The sequence below is a fragment of the Xiphias gladius genome, chromosome 21, assembly GCF_016859285.1.
Source record: "Xiphias gladius isolate SHS-SW01 ecotype Sanya breed wild chromosome 21, ASM1685928v1, whole genome shotgun sequence".
Classification (NCBI taxonomy): Eukaryota; Metazoa; Chordata; class Actinopteri; order Istiophoriformes; family Xiphiidae; genus Xiphias; species Xiphias gladius.
Genome location: NC_053420.1, coordinates 5,523,736 through 5,550,850, shown reverse-complemented (window position 1 = coordinate 5,550,850; position 27,115 = coordinate 5,523,736). Strand labels below are relative to the sequence as shown.

Below are 27,115 nucleotides of genomic sequence, written 5' to 3'. Positions count from 1 at the left end.
CAAACTCTCCCTCAGAATACTTCAAAACTATTGGTCTTCAAAACTATTTTAATGTTTGCTCACCAAAGGTGAAAAACATTGGCCCATTTGTCTTGTTATCTGCTCAGAGCTGAAACTGGATTCTGATACTGTAGGACCAGGAGATGTGATGTTCTCTGTAGGTTGTAATCCTGTTGCTTTGTGGTCAGAAGGACAGCCTAGTGAGATCAGGGCTGGGTACTGATCCTCAGTAATTTTTTCGTGGTTACCAACGCTTTTCTGTCGTTGGCCTGAAATGTCAGGTCAGATTTATCATCTTGCTTACTCTTTGATCAGATTCCTCTTTTTCCTTTTTTTAAAAACTGTGTTTTATTTCACCAAAGTACTTACGTTTGCTTCTGTTTAGACAAAATTTGAGAACTAAAATTAGAAATTAAACCCAATAAAGGAGACATACATATTTTACGTAATATGATACACCATGCCAAATCTAGAAACTTTGATTTGAAAGAGCTGCCAGATGTGGCAACTTAAATTGTAGGCTACATTAATAACAGTAGTATATAATAACAGTAGTATATTCTGAAAATTAGATTTAACTCAGTGATTAACTCATTGAAAGTACATTTACAGCACTGCTAGTACTGGATAAATATTTTTTCTTACATCAAGTTTAATTGACACTAAGCCTTTTGCCTTGTTCATGGATACCAGCTCAAAGGAACAGGCTCTGTCCTGCCTCTCACCAGCCTGAAGCTTGAAGATGTGTTAAGCACATAATTTACATACTGGGCTCTGTTTGGGCAGTTATTTTGTCCCATTGCCAAAAAACTGATGCGATGTTCGACTTCGACTTTTAAAGACCTGGTACAATGCTAAAGTTCTATAATTTTGAATGGGGAAGCAGTTTACTGCAAAAACCCGGCTTTTCCCACATTTTTGTGAACAAGCATGATTGGTTGTCTGTGCCTTGTAGCTGGAAGAAATTTGCATGAAGCTTCTCCAGTTTGTGCTGTGGTTAAACTTTGAAGTGTTGAACTGCTGGAGGCGTGGAACACCGTGATCGAAGGTTCAAAATTTGCAATAAAGGGCAGGCTGTCATGCCTCTATTGTTTGAGTCAATATTTGTGAACAGAGGGTTACGGCTATACCACCCACTAACAGGCTACAACATACACCGAGTGCCTTAGGTGACCAACAAACAAGGGGCATGTGGACTGGAGCTGGACCCGTCCCCTGCTGTGGATCAAGTATTTTAGATTAAGAAGACTGATTTGCTGTTGGACAAGATGACAACAACACAAGCCTCAATCAACAAATAAACTGAAAGCTCAGAAAAATTTAAACTAGATATTTTCCTGAAATCCATTAGCCGTACCATTTAGACTGCTGTATACGGTATACCGAAATCAAACACCCTGTTATATGCCATTTACCATATCTTATCTAGACCTGACACGGTTCATCAATTAGACTGAGAGGAAGAAAAAAGGGTAACTGGCCCATTAAAACACAGCTGACACTTGTTACTAGATGACATAGCATCGGGTCTGCAGGTAGGGACCTGGATGATGTTCATCCTAATGTTGTCTGCGGTGCTGCAGTTAGAGAGCTTGAATCGCTTTAAAGTTCGGTGACTGTCTTGTTGCCGGGGAAACTCTGTTATTTGGTAAAGAGAGAGTCTCAGAGTAATAAGATAAGAACTTTGGTGTCCACAATAAGAAACTGTTTTTGGCTCCATCTCTCACAGCATATTAAAGACCAGCAAAAACAAAACAGCTAAGGACGGACATCAGTAACAAAATACCAACAATCTGACTTCATAAGATTAAGATGCAGTTGAACTAAAACTATAAATAAAACTTTGAGTATTAAACAAATATGACAACAGTCCCACTTTAAGGTCCACTTCATGGGTTTTCTCTGAGCTTAAGTGCTAAATTCACTGATGAAGACTGTGTGATTCACTGCAAAGCCAACAGAAAAAGCTAGGAAGTGGAACTTGGGTTGAGGTTATATTGTAATACTACTCTTTTTGAAAGCTCAAGAATGAACCTTGATGCCGTAATTGGAGAAAATATTTTTAGAGTTACATTGATAAATTGGCCAGGCTGCTGATATTAGCTTACTGCAGATATTACTGTATCGGTGTGTGTATGTTGGGCAATAGGCAACTAGAAATTGCAGTACAGAAGTGCCAAACTAGGTTTCAGGTGATTTATAAACACGGTCACCATCACATAGTTTGTCCACTGGAGAACACTTGCAAGTTTATTTTTACACTGTTGAATGTCCCCCTCAATTAAAAAAAAAAAAAAAAAAAAAAAGCTGCTGGCTTTCAGTCTTCAGTTCACACCAGGAAGACTTCATTGTACAACACCGGACTAAAACAATTTATTAGTCTGGTATATCATAACTTGCACCTTTTTTACCATCCACCATATTATACTATGGTATTTTAAATGAAACCTGCAATGTGAAACCGTGCCGCGCCATAACACGTGGATATTAAATTGTTCTGTATAATTCCATACCATAGAGTTCAGTGCCTGGCTAATTGTTGAAGTCCACACTGTGCTGTACCATACTTTACCATGTTAGCTTCCTCTGCTGCTCGCCCTGTTCTGTGTGTCCCTCCAGAAGTGAGAACAGCAGGGCCTCGGTATAACCTGTCTGAGGAATGTAGGCTGGAGCTAACTCTGTGTGCGTGCGTTCGTGTGTGTGTGTGTGTGTGTGTGTGTGTGTGTGTGTGTGTGTGTGTGTGTGTGTGTGTGTGCGGGTCAGGGAGGAGCTGTGATTAGATTTGAACTACTTCTCTAACATGATTAAGTGTCCTAAAGCAGGATCCTTGCACCTCCCTGATCTCAAAAGTCACACATACACACGTACTGAGTCACATGCTCTGAAACACACACACACAGCCAGGCTGTCACATTGACTTTGGGTGGAAATGTACTGCATGCACAGACAGAATGTGTGGGTTTTGGATAAGACTAAATGTGTCAGTGGCTTCAGTTTTGGTCTCACCGTAGTGTGCTTGAGATCAGTGCCCAAAATACTCAAAGTCATGGACACCAAGTAGGTCATGAGACACCTGCTTTCAGCTCCAGCAGGCTTTTTTTTGTGCAGTTGCAATACCATTAGGTGAGGAATAACAACAACAAAAAAATGCCTAGGTGTTCAGTTTTCTGTCAAACTCTGTTAAGTAGGAAGTGGGAGTCAGGAGGTGGTTAGCCTTTAGTTAGCCCTAGTTTAGCAGAAAAACTGGAAGCAAGGGGAAACGGCTAGAGTCCAAAGTTCAAAAATACACACATCAACACCACTAAAGCTAACATATCTCTTTTTGTTTAATCTCTACACTAACAGGAATGTAACAAATGGGGCTGCAATTAACAAGTGTTTTCATAATCAATCTGTCATTTATTAATCAGCCATTTATTTTCTCGATTAATTGATTCATCTTCCAGTTTATAAAACCTCAGAAAACAGTAAAAATGCCCTAGTCCTACACAAGGTCACAGTAACCAACAAACTCTATATGTAACAGGTAAAAAAAATCTATATATTTATACTAATTCAATATTTTTGGTGAACGGCTACAACACAACCTTCATCATCAGTCCAGAACTGAGAATGCAGCTAACTGATAGCAGCATGGAGTCACTTTGGATATGTGTACAGATGAGTTCTGCAAAACTGATTAAACGTTGTGTTTCTTTGCATTACACCAAACAGTTGACAGCAACAAGTGTGAGCTGACTGAGTGAATGCTTTGAAAATCTGAAAGGGACAGTACATAACACAAAATGTCAGATAACCTCGGGTAATTTCGGGTCACGGGTTGGTTCGGGTGCAAAACTATGCAGGTTTGCAAAATTCGACACGAGCAGGACTCTTCATTATACATCTTGTTTTATTCAACCAACTGTCCAAAACCCAAAGATATTCAATTTACCATTATGTAAGACCAAAAAGAACTGGCAAATCCTCACATTTGAAATTTCTTGGTTTTTGCTTGAAAAATGACTTAAAAGATTAATCGTTTATCAACTAATTGGTTAATCGTCTAATCGTTGCAGCTCTAGTAAAAAACACGTTTTGTGGTTTTAGGGGGAGCTGTGTGCTGGAACTAATGTTGAACCATTCCTTTAAGATGGACGCATGCTTGGGACAAATGACTGCTGTGTATTCCTGTACAACTGGCTCAGTGGTTCACCCGTTTGATCATTGGTACTACTGTATATTCTGTGTGATCCTGCTGTGTACTTTTTTTCACCGCCTCTGAATTTAGTGGAGGAGATGCAGGGCTCATTCCCAGTGCTACTGAATTATATGATCAAAATTCTTAAACAGTGCTTGTCTGAGCTTAAATGAATTGTACCATTGAATGTATTTCTTCCCTTGCTTGTGCTACACTGTCTGTAATGTGTAGACTGGGTTCCTGCATCCTCTGTGTGTGTGTGTGTGTGTGTGTGTGTGTGTGTGTGTGTGTGTGTGTCTGTGTCTGTGTGTGTGTGTGTGTGTCTGTGTCTGTGTCTGTGTCTGTGTCTGTGTGTCTGTGTCTGTGTCTGTGTCTGTGTCTGTGTCTGTGTGTGTCTGTGTGTCTGTGTCTGTGTGTGTCTGTGTGTGTGTGTGTGTGTGTGTGTGTGTGTGTGTACACGTACAGCATATGCTTTTGACCTCTGTGGTTTTTCATGTGTTTGTCCGTGTTCAGTTCAAACACAAGGCTGGATGAACTCCAGACAACTGTTCATATGCTTCCATGGTGTATGTGTGTGTGTTTTCTAGGTTGCAGCCAACACTCCCAGTATGTATTCTCAGGAACTGTTCCAGCTCTCCCAGTATCTACAGGTAACATACTGACACCTACTGGTCACTCTTTGGTCACACTAAACTAAAAAATAATGAACTTAAGCAGTCAGGCAGTCAAGTTGGTTTTTTATTAGGTTTCAGAAACGTCACATTTTTAATACTACATAGCAAATCAAACAACCTTAACTATTGTGAACACATGACAAGAGCACTGTAGCATGTCCCGCTGTGATCTGAAATAATCTTGTCTTGTTGTTCAGAACCGAACTAATATTTTAGCACAAAGCTTATACCTAGCGTTCTTCAATAATCGCAATCCAAAAATATATACACCAAAATATAAAAACCAATAGCAAGTCATATACATTACAGGAGAAATTTCTCACGAAGAAAAAAACAACTATCTGATGAGTGAAACACAAAAGATCTAAAGCTGAGGGGTAGGTGGAAATTATTTCTAAAGGAGGTACCAGGGTATCTTTCCTTAAGACTTACGTAACCTCCTCTTTTTGATTTCCCACATTCACAAAATTATGTGAAATGATGTTCTGAAAAATTGTGATGGGGGTATAACAAACAGGCAAGCTGCACAGACAAAGAGGAGCAGCACTAGTTAAAAGTGACCAGCAGGGAATTGACAGGCATATACAGAGATTATCAGGTTGACAGATGCTGCTAATTGACATGTAACTAAAATAACTAATTTACATTAGCATTAACTAATGCGTTAATTTCATATCAGTTTAAGAGATGGTTGTTAAGTGAAATATAAAGCGCCTTTTAGTTAAATATTTACCAAATTTGCCTTTCCCTTATCGCAGAACGTTTTGTAAAACCCATTTTTACATCATTCTCTCTTCACTGTAAATGACCCTGTTGCTTTTGTTCCTCCTGAATTATTTATTTTTCCTCATTTGAGTCACTGATTACTGACCTCTCTCTCTCCGCCAGGAGGCCTTACACAGAGAGCAGATGTTGGAGCAGAAGCTAGCCACTCTGCAGCGTCTTTTAGCCACCACCCAGGAGGCATCAGAGAGCAGCTGGCAGGTGGGAAATACCATTATCATTCTCCAGACCAGCACTATAACACGAGGAAGGACAAATGTCATGATACATCCTCTGAGGTGTTACTCCAGCTGTTTTTTTTTTTTTTTTTACTAGCCTTTGGTCAGTTTGTCTGCACATGAACATGTTGCTGTTCGTGTCTTAAAAAGGCTCCAGCACTCTCTGCATTGAATAAATACACTATTTGATCAATTTCCCACTCTCTGAAAACTTGTTGATTTCAGCCATGATTTTTCTATCAGTCACACAGATAACATGATATAGGTATCTTAGACAAGTCTTACATTATATTGCATATCACTCAGCATATTGTGAGTGTTGTGTTCTCACATATCACCTGTGTCTCGAACCTGCCAAAGGAACGTTGCATGCTGATTTCTCATAGGTAGCCTACATTCTAACCTCTCAAAAGTACTACACACACTGCAGTGTGTTAGAGTAATTTCTACTGTATTGCTGTGATTGCGTTATATGGAAGTGACCATATTACAACTTGTAAATACCATTAATCTCAAAATCAAAGTGGTCATTACCACTGGGAATCTTGTTTTGGTGATAGAGAACAAACAAATATGCCTTGGGTCAGTGCAAGTCCATCATGTAAGACAGCTAAACTATCATTAAATGTTAATTTGAACATGTACGCTGTAATTTGGCCTCATTACCAAGTCCACATGCGAGGTTTTCCCATCATTCCCTTTAAGCTCCTATGATATGAACAAATACGCCCAACACTGCTGTAATCTGAGGGTTTGTCTCCACTAGGCTCTGATCGATGAGGACCGTCTGCTCTCCAGACTGGAAGTGATGGGCAGTCAGCTGCAGTCTTACTCTAAGGTAACACACACACTCATGCAGCTCCGTCAGAATATACCATGGTTGAAATTCAAAAATTTACTAGCAATTAATGGACCAAATCCTCTCCTCTACTAACAGTCCCAGACGGAAGAAGGGATCCGTAAGGAGCTCTTGGCGCTTCAGGAGGACAAACACAACTATGAGACGACAGCGAAGGAGTCTCTGAGGAGAGTCCTGCAAGAGAAGATCGAGGTGGTCAGGAAGCTGTCCGAGGTGGAGGTAGGATAGGAGTAAATATGCTGTAAACATCATCAGGGTGTCTACGCCTGGGGCAGCGAAATAAAAAAAGTTTTTTGTTCCCGTCTTGCAGCGCTCACTCAGTAACACGGAGGATGAGTGCACCCACCTGAAGGAAATGTCTGAGAGGAGCCAGGAGGAGCTGAGGGAGCTCGCTAACAAATACAATGCCGCTGTCAACGAGATCAAAGAGCTCACAGACAAAATCAAGGTACCTGCACAGTGAGGGGAAGTTATTCGGATTAGATCACATTTAACTTGAATTTCAGATTTGTCTGAAATTGGTTTCGCATTGCAAGATGAACAGTTTCATACATAGCAAACCATAAATAGATTAGATATAAGCAATCAACCAGACAACAAATACAAAAACCTTACTTCAACAGTACTCCAGTCAAGTATTACAAACATGTAGTTGCGGTGCAGTCAATAACAATGCTTGGCTGTACATTTAAGGCTTTACCTACAAAGGTACACAGGTTTTAAAACACATTACCTGGGGGCATTACATCAGAATCCTGGTCTGAATTTACTTCTCATCTCCCGAGAATCCAGTCTGATTTAAGAATTTCATTGAGTGAGGAATGAAAGATTTCCATAACCTGTAATTCTGACCTGGAGGATTCTAAATCTTAAATTTATATTTACACGATATCATTTATGAATATTAATTAGAATAAATTTTGTATGATTATACTTTCTTTTAATACTAAATATGTTTCCAGTTTGAAGGAAAGGAAGATATCTTATATGTGTTATATTGTTATATATTTTACTTGAAGATAATTGTTTAAATAATCTAATATTTTATTTTATTTCTCTCTCTCTCTCTCTCTCTCTCTCCCTCTCCCTCTCTTATCCGACTTTCAATTCTATCATCCTTTCTCTCTTTCCCCCCTTCTTTCTCCCCCCTCTTCTCCTGTTTTCACACCTCCTCTTCCACCTCTACCACTAATTTTTTTCCTATTTACTGGCTCCCCCTTTCTCCTCCCCTTCCTCTGCCTTTCTCCCCTGTCGCGGTATCTTCCTCCTCTGTCCCCTGCCTCCCAACCTCCCTCCCTTTCTCACCCTCCTTCTCTCCTGCCTACCTCCTCATCCAGGCGGCGGAGGGCCGGCAGGAGGAGCTGACCCAGCGGGGAGCGACAGAGAAGAGGGAGTTGGAGCTGCGGATCGAGGAGATGGAGGAGAAGGAGCAGGTTCTCCAGGCTCGCATCGAGGCTCTGCAGGCCGACAACGACTTTAGTAATGAGAGGCTCGCTGCTCTGCAGGGTATATATATTTAGATACACACACGTTTGTACTTCTGTCTTTTTGAGGATCCTCATTGACATAATGCATTCTTATCCTTCTACACTCAGCTCAACCATCACAACTAAATACCTAAACCTAATTCTACCCTGAACCATAAAACCAATTCTTAACCCTCAAACCAATTCTTAGCCTCTTAAACAGCCCTTTGAAGGTGTGTCAGAAAGTGAGGCCGGGCCAAAATGTCCTCACTCTGAAGGTCCAAAACTCAAATTGGTCCTCAAAAAGATAGAAGTACAAGTACACACACAGTCACACACAGTCCTGCCCTAACTTTTAACAAGCTAACATACTTGCACCCTGTAAGACAATCACTTTAACTCCCTGGTAAACACAAGAGTTACCATAGCAACCAGTGGCTTGGTCAGAACACATCTCCGACCAATCAGGAAGCTCAGCTGGGACATCCTGTCAGTCAACGCTTCTCTCTGCTGTTGTTGTTGTTGTTGTTTACAGTGCGGTTAGAACAGCTACAAGAGAAAAGCATTAAAGAGAACAACAGTCTGGGTGAGTCCTCACGTCTCTGGTCTGCTCCGGGACGCTTGTCCTCTCCGCCGCTGTTTGTATTTCTGTGCCCGCTAACTTCACATCCTCATCCTGCACTAATGATGCATGAAAACTTCTTGCATGATGTACACATACCTCTGTGTTGCTTGCTGCTCTCTTCGCTCTGTTCATCTCTCTCTCTCTGTCAGTCACAGTGGAAGTCTGGCTGTTCTTCTTCTGTTTTGGTCTCGTTTATGGTAGCTTCATTGTCCAGCCCTCAGGTGTTCTCTGGTAGTTTAAGGCTACATGTGATGTCGATTCACATTCAGTCCAGATATTATTCTTATTGCAGAGTCCACGAGAGATATTAAATCACTGAGAAACAATCAACTGCCACCTCAGTACAGTCAGACTGGCAGCTGATTATTACGGAAAGTCTGCTACTGTTAGCAATATAAATTGTCAGGCCATTTAAATAAAGGTATTCAGATGTTAGGAAATTTTGAATAAAATGCTTCACATTAGAAATATAATTACAAACTTTATTTACATGCATACAGGAATTTGTTTTGGAGCCATTGTCAGCTCAATAAAATAAAATAAAACAGAAAATTTTTTTTTAACGAAAGGTAACTGGAAATTGAAAACAAACACCTATGAACATTATATTGTACTATACAAATACACATAAACAAAGGCATACCAGAGCCCACCAATACTGACTTATTCAGGCTGATACCCATATTGAAATTTGAGAGTTTAAAAAAAAATCAGATAGCAATATATTTTCCACTAACATAAACATAAAACATGAGCAAACTTTTTTGATAAGGACCCCTGAAACTATATTAGCGAATTGCGAACAAGATACCTAGATAAGATATGTTGATCGAAAATATCGTCCATGCCAATATAGAGGTCAGGCATTGATTAAATATAAGTGAAGTTACAGGCAGAGGAAGGTTTTGTGAAATGCATTGTGTTCATAGCATACCAGAAATGTTAGGAGATGAGTTCAGAGCAGCAATCACTGATTTCCATAAAATATGTATAACAGTGTATGTTGTTCAAATGTGCATAGTATTCACAAGTACAGGGAATGGGAAGATATCGTGCCAATGCAATGGATGATTTAGATAAACTGAACATAATGGGCAAAAGTAAAATGGTTCCGCAATGGTTTTGTCACTGAGACAAAGTATCTTCCTGTTTTCTCGTTGTTTTCAGTGAGCACCACAATCTTGTTCATCCTGTGTAAAGACGTACAGCGTGTGTCTCGTTCAGGGACATTGAACGGGACACGTGGCTAAACCACGGATGTATTTCCAAGATGGCATCCCATTTGTTTCAGTGAAAGTTGCTCATCGGGTGCATAAACTGAAGAAGTTCTTCAGGTTTGCACATTTTTGGCATCGTAGTGCATAAGGATTAAAATCATTCACTGGCTGAAAATGCTATACTGATACGGCTTGTCGATTTTTTGATTGATTTTAATGGATCAAATTTTATTCACATACATAGAAATTTCACAATTTCCTTGTTTAAGTTCCTCAGAAAATAAACATTCATTGTTTTAAGCAGTTTCTTTTATTTTGATTATCGCCAGCCCAATCCCCCTGGATCATGGCCAGGCTGTACAAGGCTTGACCACGTGACCTTTGAATGACATGATAGCTTGTGTAAACACTGGTTGTCTTTGATTTAGGGACAGGTGGTCTCAGGGACATGGTGGCACAGTGTCAGGTCAGGACGGGTCTTTTTGGATAATCTGGGTTGTTTCTGTGGTTGCCAAACTGTCCACTGCCTTGTTTTTCTTCGTCTGGGGAAAAAGAGCTTTTGGTCACTGATTGACTTCTGGTGATTGAATGACAACACTGAATATAAATGCTGGAGGGGACTGTCTCACTGCGCACTCTGCCACAGTAGCCACTTTGTGAAGGAACATGCCATCATTTGGACTCTCACTCTGTTCTGAACATGTGTCTGGCTCGTAAAGTTCCGTCAAAATCGTGTAAATCTGATCTGGTCACATGACAGATGTCGACATTGTCTCCCACGGACCAGTAGAAGAGCCTGTCGAGGACAAACAGAGCCGGCAGACACCTGAGAGCCACGAGGAAGACGAAGATGAGGAGGATACAGACACCGATGATGGTGCAGTTGGTGAAGATGAAGATATTGATGGTAGTTAGTTTGATTATCATAATATAAAAAGTTTGATTCATATATAGCACTGTTCTACAACAGGTTTGGCAAAGTGCTTTACAGAATAAAAGAAAAGTCCGATACAGAACAGTATAAATAACAAAGTTTAAAACATTGCAGATTAAAATGCTTTTAAATTAATAAACAATATTTAAATTACTATAAAATTGAACCTATGAAATGCGACTTTATGAAAGACAGAATATTGACTTGGTTAACCTGATCATGTGGGTTGATTCCAGCCGTTATAGTTTCCCAACTGGAGCCTTTCTTTACTGAAATGTTGAGGTTTTTCTAGTTTTCCATATTCAAAAAGTTAAGTTTATGAGAATTTCTTCATTAACTTTTGATCCATAGAAATATGTAGTGTCTCAAACTTTTATAGTTTCATTTTAAGTTCACACTTTAAATATAGTGTTTAGTGTGCACTAGGCAGTCAGTATAGTATGACAGTCCCGGATCAGGCTTAAGAAATTACAGACTAAATCATTTTACACTTCTTTTTTTGTTTTTTGTTTGTTTGTTTGGGGTTTTTTTTTTGTGTGGAATAAGTGAATCAAATGAGTCAAAAATGAGTGATTTTACTCTAGATATTGTTTTCTAGGTATGTTGTGCGGGCGATAAAGAGGATGAGCCTTTGTTTGATCTAAAAATCCTGCACATTTTCTGCCTAGATAATGTTAAGCAGCTGGCAGCTAGAGCGCTTCAGTACACTTTCGGTTTAGTTGAGAGATTTTTCGATTTCATTACTTTTCAGGTCATTTCTTGTGTGGAGGAGGTTTCCTGAAAGTTTCCAAAATATAATCTGTAAAAACTCTCATGTTTGAGTTTGTGGAGTTGCGAATTTGTGCGCTGATGGAGAAACTCTTCAGGATCTAAATGATGAGATGGTTGGAATTTTTTCATGAAGCTGTAGTTCAGGTAGTTCAGTTTAAACTGTTGGGCTGGTTAATTCCACATTCTGTGTGTAACCCGTGGAACCGAAACTTTGAGAGATGTAAATTACGCCTTAGCTGTCTATCTATTGTCCAACTGTCCGCATCCTGTCTGTTGTTACAGTGTTGTGGTATCTGTATTATACCTTTTATCTGATACCTGCCATGTATGGCTTTGATTTCTGCCCTGTCCGTTTATTTATCGAACATCTGTTTGTGTAGTTATCAGTTAACAGTCTCTCTGTTACTCGATAGGTCTGTCCTGCTTTTCTGCCTGGTTGTATCTGTTTTTTCTCTGTCATTTTTGTCTTCGCTGTCTGTCTTCGGGCTCTTTCTATCTCGTCCTCCTGTAATACTGAGTTGGGTATTTAGAACCGATTCTGAATTGGAACCATTTCCAAATTTATACGAACCAGTGCTCATTAAGAAACATGGTTTTTGATTCAGCTTATCAATACCAGAAAGTAAAATTTTGACCCTCTGCTCTTCAATACACATAGGTGGCCACACGTGCATCAACAAATGTATATATTGTCACAATAGAGCAGACCAAAGTCAGGGCTCGTCAGTAAAAAACAGTAAGAAACAGTGAAATAATTTCACAAAATAATCTCTTTCGGGGAGAAAGTCCATCCAAAATGAAGACGCATTTACTGTAGTTTTGATGTCATATGCGTCAAAAACATCTAATGATCGGACCAGAGGAAAAAAGCAAGTGGAAACAAGTGAACATCGACCTTATGCATGGTAGGATAGTACCAAAGTATAATAATATACTTTATTTATTTTAACAAAAATCATCCCAAAAATGACAATTGGCAGCCGCAGTCTGTTTCATATAAGGATGCGTTTACCTCAGCCGTTGATAAGCAGAATGAATAAAATCTAAGACAAATACCCAACTCAACTCTGATAGACGTCATAGTAATGTCAGTTCTCTGTGTTTCTATCAGACAACTGTCATGTTAACAGCAGCGGAGGAGACTCGACTAGAATCCAACAGTTGATTGAGTGTCCGCGTGAGTACAAACATCCATTCAAGCTGTACGCGGCTACACATACACGCATAGAGAAACACACATATTGTTTTATTACTTGCAATATCTACAGGAGACCACTGAAGCAAGGAAAAAAAGTACAAAGGATAAAAAATAAAAATGATCGTAAAAAAAATTATAAATCAAAATTATGTGATAGTTAGTCAAACTCCAGTCAAAATTTAGACTATTTATTGTCTTATCTCGTGATTTTGACTTACTATCTAATTATTTTGTCTTGCCGTGACTATTTAATTTTTGCCATTTAAAGATTTTTGCACAAATTTGAGTGTGCGGAAGCTCCTGTCATTTAGTTTTATTTTTGCCATTCATAACATTTCATCTATTTTTAGCCACGCTAGCAACACGGATCTAACAATGGCAATGTTAGTCGTCCGTCAGTGCACCACTTTGGACCAGACTGAAATATCTCAACAACTCTGAGATGGATTGCCATGAAATTTTGTACCGACATTCTTGGTCCGAGAGGCTGAAGCCTTATGGTTTGATGCTCTGGCTGTTCCTGTAGCGCCACAAGCAGATTAGAGTTTTCACATAACTTGTGTAAAATCTCAACATCTATAGGATGGATTGGTGCCCAGACAGTATATCCAAATGACTTTTCCTTTAGCACCACCATTAAGTTTACATTTTTTGTTTTGGGTGAAATATCTCAACAATTATTGAATGAATTGTCATGAAATTTGTTACAGACATTCACGTCTTCCTCAGGTTGACTTGTAATAACTTTGAAGTTCCCTTAACTTTCCATAACGTGCTGTCGTCGGGTCAGAATTTCAATTTGTTCAATATTTGGTTATGGCCAAATACCTGCAAAATTAATACATTTATATCATCCTCAGTTATACTTTGTGTTTAGTGCTACTTTGTAAATATTATATGCTAACACACTAAACTAAGATGGTGAACATGGTAAATCTTATACCTGCTTAGCATCAGCATGTTACCATGGTCACTGTGAGCATGTTAGCATGCTGATGTTAGCATTTAATTCAAAGCGCCGCTGTACCTAAATACAGCCTCACAGAGCTACCAGCATAGCTGTAGAGTCTCAGACTTGTTTTTCTTTTCCTGGTGGAAATGCGGTTCCATAATTTTTCTGATCTTTCCACACCACCTTTGATAGAGCATGTTGTTGGTCAGTTTAACTTCAATTAAACCTGATGTACCCCCGGTGGAAGAATGTGTATAAATCAGAATTATGTACATATGGGAAGACAGATTAAGAACTATCTGTCAAGACTGTCAGACAAATGACGAGCCTCTTGATGATCTGTCAAGATTCTTGATACAAATAACAATAACTCTTTTTCACAAAGAAACCATCTTGACAACATGGAAGAACTAGTTTCTTGTCAGGCAGGAGAAGATATTCTTGACAGGCCTGATGTATTCAAGATTTTTCCAGCTGTTTTTCTCACATATTATAGTTAAGTAGGTAACTTTTTGTTTCTGCACAATGTATAGAACGTATGGAGGTGAGATATAACCAACATCTTTGATTTGAGCAGCACAGATTAGTATGTCACGAGATAGATAAAATAAAAGATCAATATTTTCTCACCTACCTTCAGTGGTATCTTTCCATGCTGATAGTTTTGGTTTTATTTATGCAGGTTTTCGAGATATCTGCCTCCAAGATTTCTGCCTCCACTTTAATGCAATAGACGTGACAGAAATTTTGTTTTTGCTGCGCAAAGCATTGAAAAATAACATTTGAAAATATTGAGAGCAGCATCTCTCTCGAGAAATAATGTCCTCATTATTCAGAATAATCCACAGACCTCACTGTCCACAGTTTACATTGTAAACGAATTGAGAAGGGTTTGTGTATCATCAAGAGTAACCATGGTGCTGTTTATGGAAATATATTGCTTGATACACCTATGGTAAAGTAATCTTTAGTCTTTTGAGTGAACTGACCCTTTAAACAAACAGACCTGAAGTTATAGGATGTGAACACATGTACCATGTTAGATTTCTTTTCGAGTGACTGTCTTACTGGAGATGTGTTTGTTGCTCAGCCGCATGAGCTTCCTGAAATTCTTTCCCGGTAGTAACAGTAACAGGTTTTACTGGTGTTTTGGCCATTTTAGTTGTGTGTTGTGGTTCGCACCTCTGGCCAGCTTCTCAAAAATCACTCACACACTCCTCTTTTCGTCTTTAGCAAATCTTCACATCTTTTTTCTGTCTGTGCGGCCTTTGTAGCTTTTCACTGGATTAATTTACTAACCTCCTCATTTCTCTCTCCTTGTGTTTCTGTTGTTGTCCTTCTCTTTTGGTTCTTTATATGCCTCTGGTTGCTTTGCCTGGAGAGAGTTTGTTTAGCAGCTTATCTAATAAACAGCGTAAACCTCAACCATATGGTCATACCTGAAGCAGTTGAAGTATGTTGTCTGTGGAAACTCTCCTTCATTGCCTTCATTTCTGATACCACCCAACCATCAGCCGACATTGAACTGTTATTGCTTCTTTTCCTTTTTTGTTGGCTGCAGCGACATTTGCCATCAGCTGTCAGTTACCTATAATCGTTGTTGGTAGTTAATGTTACTGGCAATTGGAGCTGCAAAGATAAGTCAATCAATCGATAAGTCGATTGACAGAAAATTAATCAGCAGATATTTTGAAAATTGATTAGTAATTGAAGCAATTTTTCAAATAAACATGTCAAATATTCTCTGGTTCCAGCTTATCGAAAGTAGGATTTTGCTGCTTTTCCCATTCTAGTAAATTCAATATCTTTTGGTTTGGGACTGTTGTTCAGTAAAAACAAGACATTTTATGACATCATCATGGGCTTTGAGAAATTCTAATGGGCATTTTTCACTGTTTTCTGATGTTTTATAGAGTAAGTGATCAATCGAGAAAATAATTTCAGATTAATCGATCATGAAGCTATTAGTTTCAGCCCTACTGGCAGTCCTACTTGCTGCCATTGTGGCTGGCTAGATGATTGACATTCTTAAAGGTGAATATTGTTCAAGACCAATCCGATGGCTGATTTATGTGTTGTGACTGAATGCAGTTTGACAGACAGTGTAAACAGTGAAGAAAGTGTCTAAATCTCGTATATTTCTTGAGGAAACATAACTCGTATGCAGAGCATATGACTTTAGACTGATCAGGAGGATTTCATAGAGAAGAATCAAAATGAATTGATTCGAAGCTTGTGGATTTTGAACTTAATTGTCGTATCAGCTGATAAAAGCATAGCCAAGCAGATGAAGACATCTAGGCATCTGATTTAATTTGGCGAAACTTTGTTAAAAAATAATGTCAGAAGGCCTAGATTGCAAATGTTCTTTCTTTCAATGGCATTTTAATGACTTTATTTCAAGATGTAGTGCTGAAATATTTATTGGAAAGAGCTGAACAAAAGTGATTTAAAGATGGATATCCTTGACATACATCGTAGTGTTGTTACGCAAATATACAAGTGAGACACCACCGAAGTGATATGGCTTGTCGCTTCAGTCTATAATTGGATTAGTCTCTTTTTTTACATGTTTGAGTCATTTATCTGAGGCCCCTGCAGAGAAGAGCAACTAAACAACTTTCAGGTCTTCCACTACAAACAACTAATTTATTCTATGTCCAGTGGTAATCACGTGTACTTTTGTATGTACTTTTCGGCGCCACCGAAACAGCGGGTCCAGCCCTATAAATGCGAATGTCAGTGACTGACTGACTGAGTGCGTGCGTGATAAAGCTACATCACTGGGCAGCCGAATGCCGCGTGACTGAGTGTTGATATCAGACCATTCGTCGTTGCTCTTTCAAAATGAATAGGCGCAGTTTCTATTGCGTCATCAGGGGGTGTTTACAGGCAGAATTGCCAACTTAGCGCCTTTGCCGTTAGATTTACCGACGTTCCACACCCTTTAGCAACTTTTCTTAACAAAAGCACCTAGTGACAAATCTGGCGACTTTCTGGACAAACCGTAGCTACTTTCTGTAGGAGAGAGCGGCCAGGAGTGCGAGGTCAGGCTTTCCCCGCCTCAGTCGATTGACAGTACGGTATCTGACACAGATTTGAATGAGCTTCTAACTTTTTCTCTGTGTGATCATGTTACAAGTAAATATCGCCGAAATCACAGCACAGCCATTGTCTCTAACTTATGTGTCTGGTGATTTTGTCGAACAACGTCACAGGTATAAAATCCGGATTTTAGCAGTTCAGAGCAGCAGCCTGGAAATGGCAGAAAGAGCAAAACATGTAAATGAGAACAGCTTTAATTTCCAATAGGCCAACTTTACATCCTGGCCTATTGGACAATAAAGCTGTAATTTTATACGGTATCTGTAATTTTATACATATACCGTATAAAATTACTGTAAATGTGAGCAAAGACAGTAGGAGGGAAGGACACCGACTAGGTTTTGACCTAGTCTTGTTCATGTAGTACCTGCAATCATTCTTTTTATGTGATAAACAAGACGACCACAAGAATTTTAACACAAAACTATCTGAGATAACTGTTCATTTATTCTTTTGATGTACTTTGGCTTAAAAAAGAGCATAACTGCACTTATTTGAACAACTTCAGTAGCTAAAGTGTTCAGTGAGTTTCTACACTTACCATCTGTATTAAACAGCCACTAATCCAGCTGATAACTCACCCTGACTCAGTGTAAATGCCTGTATGACCACTGGTTGTTGTATTAAAAAGATGTAAAGTTGGCCTATTGGATATTGCAGAGTTTGGGACAGACCTGAATTGATTAAAGTTCAAATTCAAATTCTGTATTTTCCAACCAATTTAAACTGGTTTCATCCTCTAATTCCCCTGGATTGCTTTTTTTTTTTTCTCCCTGCAGCGGTCAAACAGCTGAAGGAAACTGTAACTTCCTCAATCCACAAACTTGCCAACTTTGACGGTAAGAGCTCAACTAAGCTTCAAGTAAAAGGTAGCAATAGCAATAGTTTTCTTCTTTTGTCTGAGTCAGTCTGTGAACTAACACTAAAAATCAGAGAGAAAACAAACTGGGAATAGGGAGACTGTTCTTGTAAAGCTGTTATCAAATGAAACTGAATTATAGTCTGTCATCACTAACAGGTATGAACTGAAAATTAAGCCTTTATGTTTACATGTGTGTGTTGTTTGTTTGTAGAAGTGATGGACGCCCACCTACAGAACAACCAGACTGCAGAAGACGACATCCTGGCCAGCCCTGACCGACTCAAAGGTAGAGGACGCGCACACACTCACGGACTTATGCAGGATTTATACTTGACACGAGGTTATCGAGAGGCTCGTGGTTGATACCTAAAGCGCAGGTTTTCATTTATAGTTAAGCGGTGGATTTCTACTTTTGGTATCAACACTGCAACACTAAGTGGGTGCTGTCCTTGTCCCAGCGGGTAATATATTTTATAAGATTCCTGTAATCATATTATTGAAAGTTAGAGAAAATTCTCTCCTGTCAGGATTTTATTGGAGGGCCCTCTCATTAATGCAGTGTGAAATGTTTTCATTTTCAATAATTTGGGGACAGTCAGTTAGACATTTTCTTGTTTTTGTGAAGAAGTAATCACAAAGGGCAAAAACTGCTGACAAGGAGAAATCCTTCTATAGTGACCTCTGACCTTTGACCTCGTCTTTGGTGTTGTGAGAGGTCTGACTGTTTGCCATCCTTTGGATTCTCTGTGGACACACACACACACACACACACACACACACACACACACACACACACACACACACACACACGCACAGTGCTCATGCACAAAAACAGCAGCCATGTGTGAGGGCTTCGGCACAGAACTAAGATACACTTTCCTTGAACATGGATACAAACTTGGACATTTGTGTGCTTCTGAGGACCCTGATTGCCACAGTTCATTTCCTGTTTTGTGACCTTAACCATCACAACCACATCACTGCTCCCGTTTCTAACTTCAACCCCAAAATCAAGTCTAAACCTTCAGTCTTTTAAAGAAGTGAGGAACAGACAAAATGTCCTCACTCACAATGTCTAAAGGTCAAACTGGATCCAGAAAGACAGATGTTCAAAAGTGAACACACTCACAGTGAATGGTACTAAGCTGCTCCAAACTGCTACCTTGCTGTGCCTCATTTATAACAATAACTCCACTCAGTGATCTACACAGAAGTGTTTATGGTTGCACACATATAAGCACGTGTATGTTTTGTGTTTTGGATTGTTTAATTTTTGTGTGCCTTGCTATTTTTTTTAATCCTTTTTCTTAATTTTGTTTGGAATATTTTTGTAGTTACTGTAAATGTGTAAAAGGCTTGTCCCACCCATTCTGTCCCCTCATGGATAACCCTTGTGTGTTTGTTTGTGTGTGTGTGTGTGTGTGTGTGTGTGTGTGTGTGTGTGTGTGTGTGTGTGTGTGTGTGTGTGTGTGTGTGTGTGTGTGTGTGTGTGTGTGTGTGTGTGTGTGTGTCCACAGGGAATCAGATGGATGCCAAAGAGTCAGACATGTCAGACACGCTGAGTCCTAGCAAAGATCGCAGCAGTGATGACACATCAGGTCAGTAAAAAATACACTCATGTCATGTTTCAAATTGTTACATTGAATTATTTATATCAAATTATATATTGATTGAAAAAAATTGAGACTTATACAAAGTTTTTTTCTTTTTCATTTTGAACTGCTTTTGATTTCTAATAACTTCCCATTTTTTAGTGTTAAAGGGGGAAAAGTATTTGCTAAAGCTCATCATTCTGTGTCTGTTACACGTAGAGAATGTACTATGTAATAAATTCATGGTGGAATAGGTTCTAAATAAATGCTAAGAACCTAAATCTCACATTTAGACTTTATTATATATTATTTTTATTGATGGTTCAGAAAAGCACACAAATCATTAGTTGCTGCATCAACTCTCTTTGTTAGATCAAGAAACACTGGCTGATATTTATCATGTAATCATTTTATTGTGTTGTCTGGTTGTTTTACCTTGTGGATTTTTAAAGCTCTGTGTAAATTATTTTTAAAAATCCTTAATAAATGTAGTCCTTATTAAAAACACATCAGTACAGTAACATGGTTTATAACTGTGTGCAAAAACTGTGCGTTACAGACGGCAACATGGACGACCAGGAACTGAATGAGCCACAGAACAGAGTAGCTCTGCTCAAAGGTAACCATGGCAGCTCATCTCTGCTTTGTAGTTCTGCTCTGTGCTGCACTAATGGACCATAAAACCCATAAACCAAGGTTATGAGCCGTTCAGGGGAGCTGTTCTGTTATTTGAGTGGCTGCAAGTCCTTTAAAAGGCTTTATTCTTTGAGTTTATTTCTCACTTTATTAATTCATAGTGTATAACATGGCCATTCCATGTGTTAAGAGTTTTTCATTAAAGAACAAAACTAAAAATGTTAAATTACTCTGTATGGTGTGTGTAGCTGAGTTGCATCGGGCCGGTCTAGAGCCTGGAGACACGGAGCAGGTCATCCACCATCTCCACAGAGAGCTTCTGGAGGCCCAGGAATTAGCCAACACCGGCAAGCAGAAATGTCTGGAGCTACAAGGTAACTAACTGTATAAAAATAATCCCACTATGGAAGCTGTGACTAAACCATAGCTCCAATTAGCATCCGCAAATTCCTAAATATCATGCAGTTTCACTTTATGTTCTGAAAATGAAATGTGAACTGTAATAAATTTCATAACGAAGCAAGGAGAGAGATTGGCTCCTAAAATGTTGACACTGTTGATTGAGTTTCACTCTAATATTTGATATTAGTTTCTGACCTTGTTCTGAGGAGATTTAATTCAAATATTAATCACATTGTACGTCACATGACATAACAGATCAGTGACTGCGTGACTGTCTGTGTCTGTCTGTAGCTCTGCTGGAGGAGGAGAGAAGGAGTAACTCTCACCTGACTGAGGAGTCAACCAAACAGATCCAGTACTTGCAGAGTTAGTACACACGCACACACACACACACACACACACACACACACACACACACACACACACACACACACAGAACAACAAGATACTCCACACTTGTGTCATGATCTGCCCTGCTCCCTCCTCACTTCCCTTTGTGTTTCTGTGCATGTGTTTAGCTCAGCTTGGGAAGCTGCAGGCTGACATGGAGGCACTGAGGGAGCAGAGGGAGAGTACCATCTGCAGCACCAGAGAGGAGCTCTACTCCGCCCAGGAGGAGGTACAACTCCACCTCACTACCACACCTGCCAATTCCCTTCTGACTCCTCACAGCCTCTTCTGATTTATCCCAACTCTTCCTGGCTTCTCCTGACTCCTCCCGAATCCATCAGACTTTGACTCTTTCCGACACCCCTCTAACTCTTCCTGACTCAGTCTGACCCCCTTCATGTCTCCCAACTCCCCCGGACTTCTCCTGACTCCTTTTTACTAGGGTTGGGCATTTCAAGCAAAAGTACTATTCGATATATCACTGGGAACTATCTGACCAATCTTCGAAGTACACTCCTGTGATTCCTACTGACCCCTCTAATTTTTCCTGAGTCCTCTCGATTCTCCTCTTAGTTCTCCTGAGTCTGACTCCCTGACTATTGTATTGTAAATCCCAGTCATATATCATATCAATGAACTTCCCATGGGTTGTGTTTATGCTGTCAGATTCTTGTCCTGCGGCACGCCATGGAGGCAGCCACGGCAGAGCGGGAGCGTGAGATCGCCGCCCTGCAGGCCGACCTGGGCAGCGTGCGCTCTGAGCTGGAGCACTGGAGGAATACGGCCGCCAAGTACGAGGAGGAGATCAGCCGCCTGCAGGAGGCCTTCACACAGCATCAACAGCAGCAGAGCACCGCCAACCAGCTGCACGGTGAGCGGTGCGGGTGTCTGTGCGCCAGTTGCGAACAACAGTTTATTTGTTTTTATGTGTTTATGAATGAATGAGGTATTAATTATAACTATATGTCCCTGCTCGCTCTCTCTCGCTCACGCGCTCTCTCTCTCCCTCTCCCTCTCTCTCTCTCTCTCTTAGTGGAATGTGTTGCATTGCAGCAGCGGTGTGTATGTTTGCAACAGGACTGTGATGGCCTGAGAGCTGAACGAAAAGCTCTTATGGACAAACTGCACCGCCTGGAGGCTGAGCTGAGCAGGTACACACACACACACACACACACACACACACAAAAACTGAATTTAATTATGCTTCATGTAAATATTTCCCTTCAGTTGCAGACAACATTTTTCCATCAAATTTTAAATGCATTTTATTCGTTCATTTGAATAAAATGTCGAGATGATTATTTACAGAGGTTATATACAGTCGGTGAAGGAAAAAGCCACCTGCCACACACAGCCAGTTAACTGTTACAGCTGAGATGGGTCAGAATCAGTATCACTAATCTATATGCATATCCCACTGATATATCCAAACCAGAGACTGGTATTCAATCAGTTTATTAGAAAAAACGTCATACATGTACAGGTCAAATACACGGACCAGTAAAACTGTGTCCTTCATCAACAAAAACATCAAGTCACACTTGTAACCCTCTGTACTGCAGATGTCGATTTTACTTACAACCATGAATGAAATTCAAATACCTAAAAAGTTACATTCCTCCTGACAGAATTAAAGAGATTTCTAAATATTTCAAAGAACTGAAAATAGTTTCTTTAAAAAGAAAAAAAAAAGTGGCTATGATAAATGTTTTATTGTAGGTAATAACTGAATATAATATAAGACACTTAAAACTAACAGTCTGTATTAAAAAAGGCCCCAAACTCCTAACTGAATGTAAAGCCGAGGGTCAGCCCGTAATGTATCAGAAATGTGTGTCAGACTTTGCGAGCGTGGACATTAAACCTGGACCTAAAGGTCTTTACAATAGCCGTGATGGAGTTGATGAAGTCTGATCAGGACAGCTGACAGGAGCGCTGCCAAGTCCTCAGATCCTGACAGGTTCAGATTTTGGAGTCAGCATTGACTGACGGACGATGAGACTGACAGGAGGAACCATGGCAACCAGCTGGTTCAGGCAGAGCTGGATGAGGGGACAGCAGGTGACTGACAGCTGACTAAGCCGGGGCGAGCAGTCAGCAGGTTGACCGACTGCAGCTCAATGCTCTGTCTGTGCTCCATAGAGAGAAAACATCACTACGTGTTCTCATCAGAGCTGAGAGCTCAGCAGGATTTTTTTCCTGAGCCTCAGCTGCATTTTCACTAGTTTCCAATAAACTGAAGGTGCCATCAGTAGCAATTTTCATGAATATTTGTAATGCTCTACCCCAGTAAAACTGAAGATTTCAGAATGCCTGTCTGCTCCATCTTGCTGTCCCGTCCCTGCTGAGATGCCGTACAACCAGGAATTATTTCCTAAACATCTTTAAATGCTCAATCAGAGATGAAGCCAAATTCAGCATGGTCCCAGTGTGGTGAAAATATTTACCTACAGCAGCTCAACACAAAAGGCAAAAGAGAACAGAGGGCATTTTTCTTCAGCTGCTCCCCAACACAAACATTTTGCAGTTTTACTTGATTGAGATCTCAAACTCAAAACTCAATACTCTGTTGTATCACACATCTGCCTCCATAAGCAGATTATGATATTTGAGAGCTCACAGAGAAAAGAATTTTCATGTGGGATTAGTCACAGGGGGGAGTGTACACACGTACACACACATAGACATCACTGAACTGAAGCGGCACAATAAATGTTTAGGACAGATCAGGTCAGTGAGAGTTAACAGATGGAGCTCGAGCAGGAAGAACGATACACACTCTGATCTTAGTAACCTGAAGTCCTCTCAGTGTCCTCATACATTTCATTACTGACATGGCAATAAGTAAGACAGAAATCAGTTATTTTTATTATGTGAAAAATTTTGGAAAAGTTTCCATTTCAATTATGTAAAGCATACACACATGATCATGGTATATATTAAGTTCCAGTGAGAGTAAAAACTAGTTGAGGAAATTCTCAGGATGTCAGGAATTACAGGTACCTTTTCATGGGCGCCTTAGTAGTCTCTACCCTTTTTGTAAGAAATGTAATGTGAACTAATGCGATGCAAATTAATCCATATAAACAAGTTCCTTAAACAAAATGGTTAGTTTTAGGTATTAGATTAGAGAAGGTTACGTTTTTGAGAATTTAAAAATGATCAGTCATCAAAACAGTGCATAACTAGGGGGAAAGGGCAGTCTGAGTAGACGAGTTCTGGGGAAACAAAGTTGTTTATTTTTATTTGACTTTGGCTCCTAAAACTTGTTCTTAACTAGGTTATTTTTCCTGGTAGCTGTTGGTTGATTTGATGTCAGTTATTAAGATCAAAGGATTGTGAACTCTTGGAGAGGCTGACGACCATGTTACTGACATGCTGATGTTGTTCAATGTATCTCAGCGGTTACGGACTGGACATGTTTGTGGTGTGTGTGTGTGTTTCTGTGCAGCACCAGGGAGCAGAGTCTGGTCCTCAGCAGCAGCCTGGAGTCTTTGGAGAAGAGGGAGGAGGTTCTGCAGGACAAGCTGGGTTCTCTGGAGAACCAACACTTGCAGGACGCAAGCAGGCTGAAGAGCCAGTTGGACCAGGCCCAGGCTCGCACACACACACTGCAGAGAGACACACACCCACACAGTCAGTTGTTTTGTTTTGTTGTTATATATATTGATGATATGCCTTATTATAGAAATAAAAAACTGTGTGTGTGTTGTGTATGAAGACACACAGTCCCAGCTGTTGGACCTCCGTCAGCGCTACGAGCGAACAGAGCAGGAGAAGCTGAACATCCACCAGGAGCTGGAGCAGTGCAGGAGCAGCCTAAAGCTGCTGCAGGACAAGACCAGCTCTGTGAGTAGTCGCGCGCGCACACACACACACACACACACACACACACACACACACACACACACACACACACACACACACACACACACACACACACACACACACACACTTCCTTTTTAATAAGACCAAACACTATAATGAACTATTTGTGTTGTAATCTTTTATTTTTGTGTTTTGTTCAGCTTTAAATTCTTGATGTTCTTTTCCAGAGTTTGGTGTTTTTTGTTTTTGATATTAATGCAGGAGAAGCACCAGATTTGTTTATGGACACTCTGGCAGTCTTGGACTTGATAGCCATAACCCACCCTGAACTTCCAGTTCACAGTCTCCCTCCTCACTTCTAACTTGCTAACTCTAGACAGAAAAACATCTGTTTGGATTTCCAAATAAGTCTTTAATCGGACCTTCAGTCCTGAAAACTAACAAAGAGGACTTATTAAAAAACTATGTGGCGGAGGTTAAAGCCAGTTGAGGAAAATGTGTAAACAGAATCTAAAATAAATAACAAAATAATTGGTTAAGTAACAAGAATAGCATTTGAAGTGTGATCGCAGCAGATTGATGCAACTCAATAAATAAATAGACTCTTCCAGCTGAGGTGACATCATGTCACGTTATTTTCTCTCCTGCCTCTTCATCCAAAATTGATAAATAACAGCTGTTATATTGTCTCTGCCACCGTGAAAACTCCAGGAAACGTGAATCAGAAAATCAGACAACGACAGCGGGGGAGAGCAGCCTCCTCCTCCTCGTTACCCCTCTTCCTCTTCTTCTCTTTCATCTACCTGTCTTCAGCCCTTCCTCCTCCTCAGTCTTCTGTTGATCTGACAGTAGATGTTTGTCTTGTGTGTCAGGTTTTGTTTACCCAGAGCTCTTCAGAATGAGAGTCCTGATCTAGATTCACAGGACTAGATCAAAAACATTGTTTAACCTTTTATAAAGGATAATTCCTGTTTATTACAACTTTGGTCTTATTTTTGTAGTTTTGTCCAACATTACTATCAGTAATAATCAGTAATCGCTTCCTCGTGTTGCCCCTTGAGGGACAAAGAAAGTATCTTGTATTGAACTGAATTGAATTAATAACATTGTACTGATGGAGTTAAAAGCTGTCATTGGGGAACACAGAGACGTCCCTAAAAAGACATTAAATGGGTCAAGAAATATGAGACATTTCAGATCAGACAGGTTGGAAACAAACTAAGCAGAGAGAAACTTTTTTTTTTTTTTGAAAAGAGAATGAGGTTAAACAGTAAATTTATGACCCAAACTGCGCATTGTAATCATCCGTTAATGCCTACAGAGTAAAGTCCTACTTCAACTTTAAAGCAGAAAGTCTACTGTTCTTACTGTAGTTGTGCGTACACAGTCTGCCTGTACTATTACAGACATTCAGGTGCACTGACTTTCATTTTAAGCCCCAAATGAAGTGGTTTAGATCATCTGGATAAGCTGTTGGTTTGTTTACAGCCTGTGTGATTATCTGAACTGCAACACGTATCAGCCTCATCACATAGTGCAGCATCACACATCGCTTACAACACACGATGGAGGCCGCTAAAGCGCGGGAATTTACAGACCTGGGAGTGTAATAAAACTGCTGTCAGACTTTGTTGTAGTGATGTCTTTATGTTGCCAGATCTCAGCAATACTATACAATACTTTGGTAACATATGGTTTGTACTGATGGAAATGATGGACCAAACTATGAAAATAAGCCCCAGGTTGTAATGACACAGAATTTTCCTTCAAGTCCATTATTTATCTTCACCAGGTACGATGTGTCATGTATTAGCACACCAGTTTACAGGAATCACTTTTACTTAGCTGAACCTGGGTCTAGCATTTTGTGTGTTTCTGCTGTGCTTACGGATGGGGTTCAATAGCATTTTATCAAATCTGAGTTTTTTGAATGCTTCATTAATTCGACTTTATCAGTTAGCGAATATCAATTAAATAAATCACTGATGTTTTGTATGCACAGTGAACTAAAGGTTTCCTAAAGGTGAACTCTGTGTTCTACCGATACAGGTCACAGAATCTGACGGGTCACAGAATACCCAGTAACACCGGCGATAAGCTGAGGCCGAGCACGCCTCCTCCTCAAGATATCAAAAGTTCTTAGTTTAACACATTTTACAGTTGTTTCGTAGACTTTGGCGCGTCTAAGCCGTCTGCCGTGTTTGTTTACTACAGTGTCGCGGAGTTTTTTCCTCGGCTGGTGCTTGTAGTATCAGAGAGAGGCAAAGGAGACTAAACAGACAACATGAATGAAAGACTCAATAAAGCAACTTGTTTGCTAAAGAATCCAGGTATTTTACCAACTTGGTACCGGATCCAAAATGCACCCGGCTATCGGAACCCATCCTTAGCTGTGCTTCTGTTTTTTATTATTATTATTATTA

The 27,115-nt window shown here is 39.9% G+C and overlaps 1 protein-coding gene across 11 annotated transcripts in view; it reads left to right on the top strand.

Annotated features, from left to right (window-relative positions):
- The window catches only part of slmapa (sarcolemma associated protein a), a 75,220-nt gene that overhangs the window by 37,535 nt on the left and 10,570 nt on the right, over positions 1–27,115 (top strand). For 4 of the 11 annotated variants that reach the window (XM_040158548.1, XM_040158547.1, XM_040158555.1 and 1 more), the window contains 20 exons: positions 4,768–4,830; positions 5,743–5,838; positions 6,622–6,693; positions 6,793–6,933; positions 7,025–7,162; positions 8,052–8,220; positions 8,716–8,766; positions 10,783–10,929; positions 12,839–12,904; positions 17,762–17,821; positions 18,056–18,130; positions 19,362–19,442; positions 19,996–20,055; positions 20,321–20,446; positions 20,766–20,840; positions 20,993–21,093; positions 21,531–21,735; positions 21,898–22,015; positions 24,316–24,486; positions 24,578–24,713. In XM_040158548.1, the coding sequence (XP_040014482.1) occupies positions 4,768–4,830; positions 5,743–5,838; positions 6,622–6,693; positions 6,793–6,933; positions 7,025–7,162; positions 8,052–8,220; positions 8,716–8,766; positions 10,783–10,929; positions 12,839–12,904; positions 17,762–17,821; positions 18,056–18,130; positions 19,362–19,442; positions 19,996–20,055; positions 20,321–20,446; positions 20,766–20,840; positions 20,993–21,093; positions 21,531–21,735; positions 21,898–22,015; positions 24,316–24,486; positions 24,578–24,713 (2,151 nt within the window). The remainder of the gene's footprint in view (positions 1–4,767; positions 4,831–5,742; positions 5,839–6,621; positions 6,694–6,792; positions 6,934–7,024; positions 7,163–8,051; positions 8,221–8,715; positions 8,767–10,782; positions 10,930–12,838; positions 12,905–17,761; positions 17,822–18,055; positions 18,131–19,361; positions 19,443–19,995; positions 20,056–20,320; positions 20,447–20,765; positions 20,841–20,992; positions 21,094–21,530; positions 21,736–21,897; positions 22,016–24,315; positions 24,487–24,577; positions 24,714–27,115) is intronic. The other 7 variants (XM_040158556.1, XM_040158549.1, XM_040158557.1 and 4 more) reach the window with 5 other exon arrangements.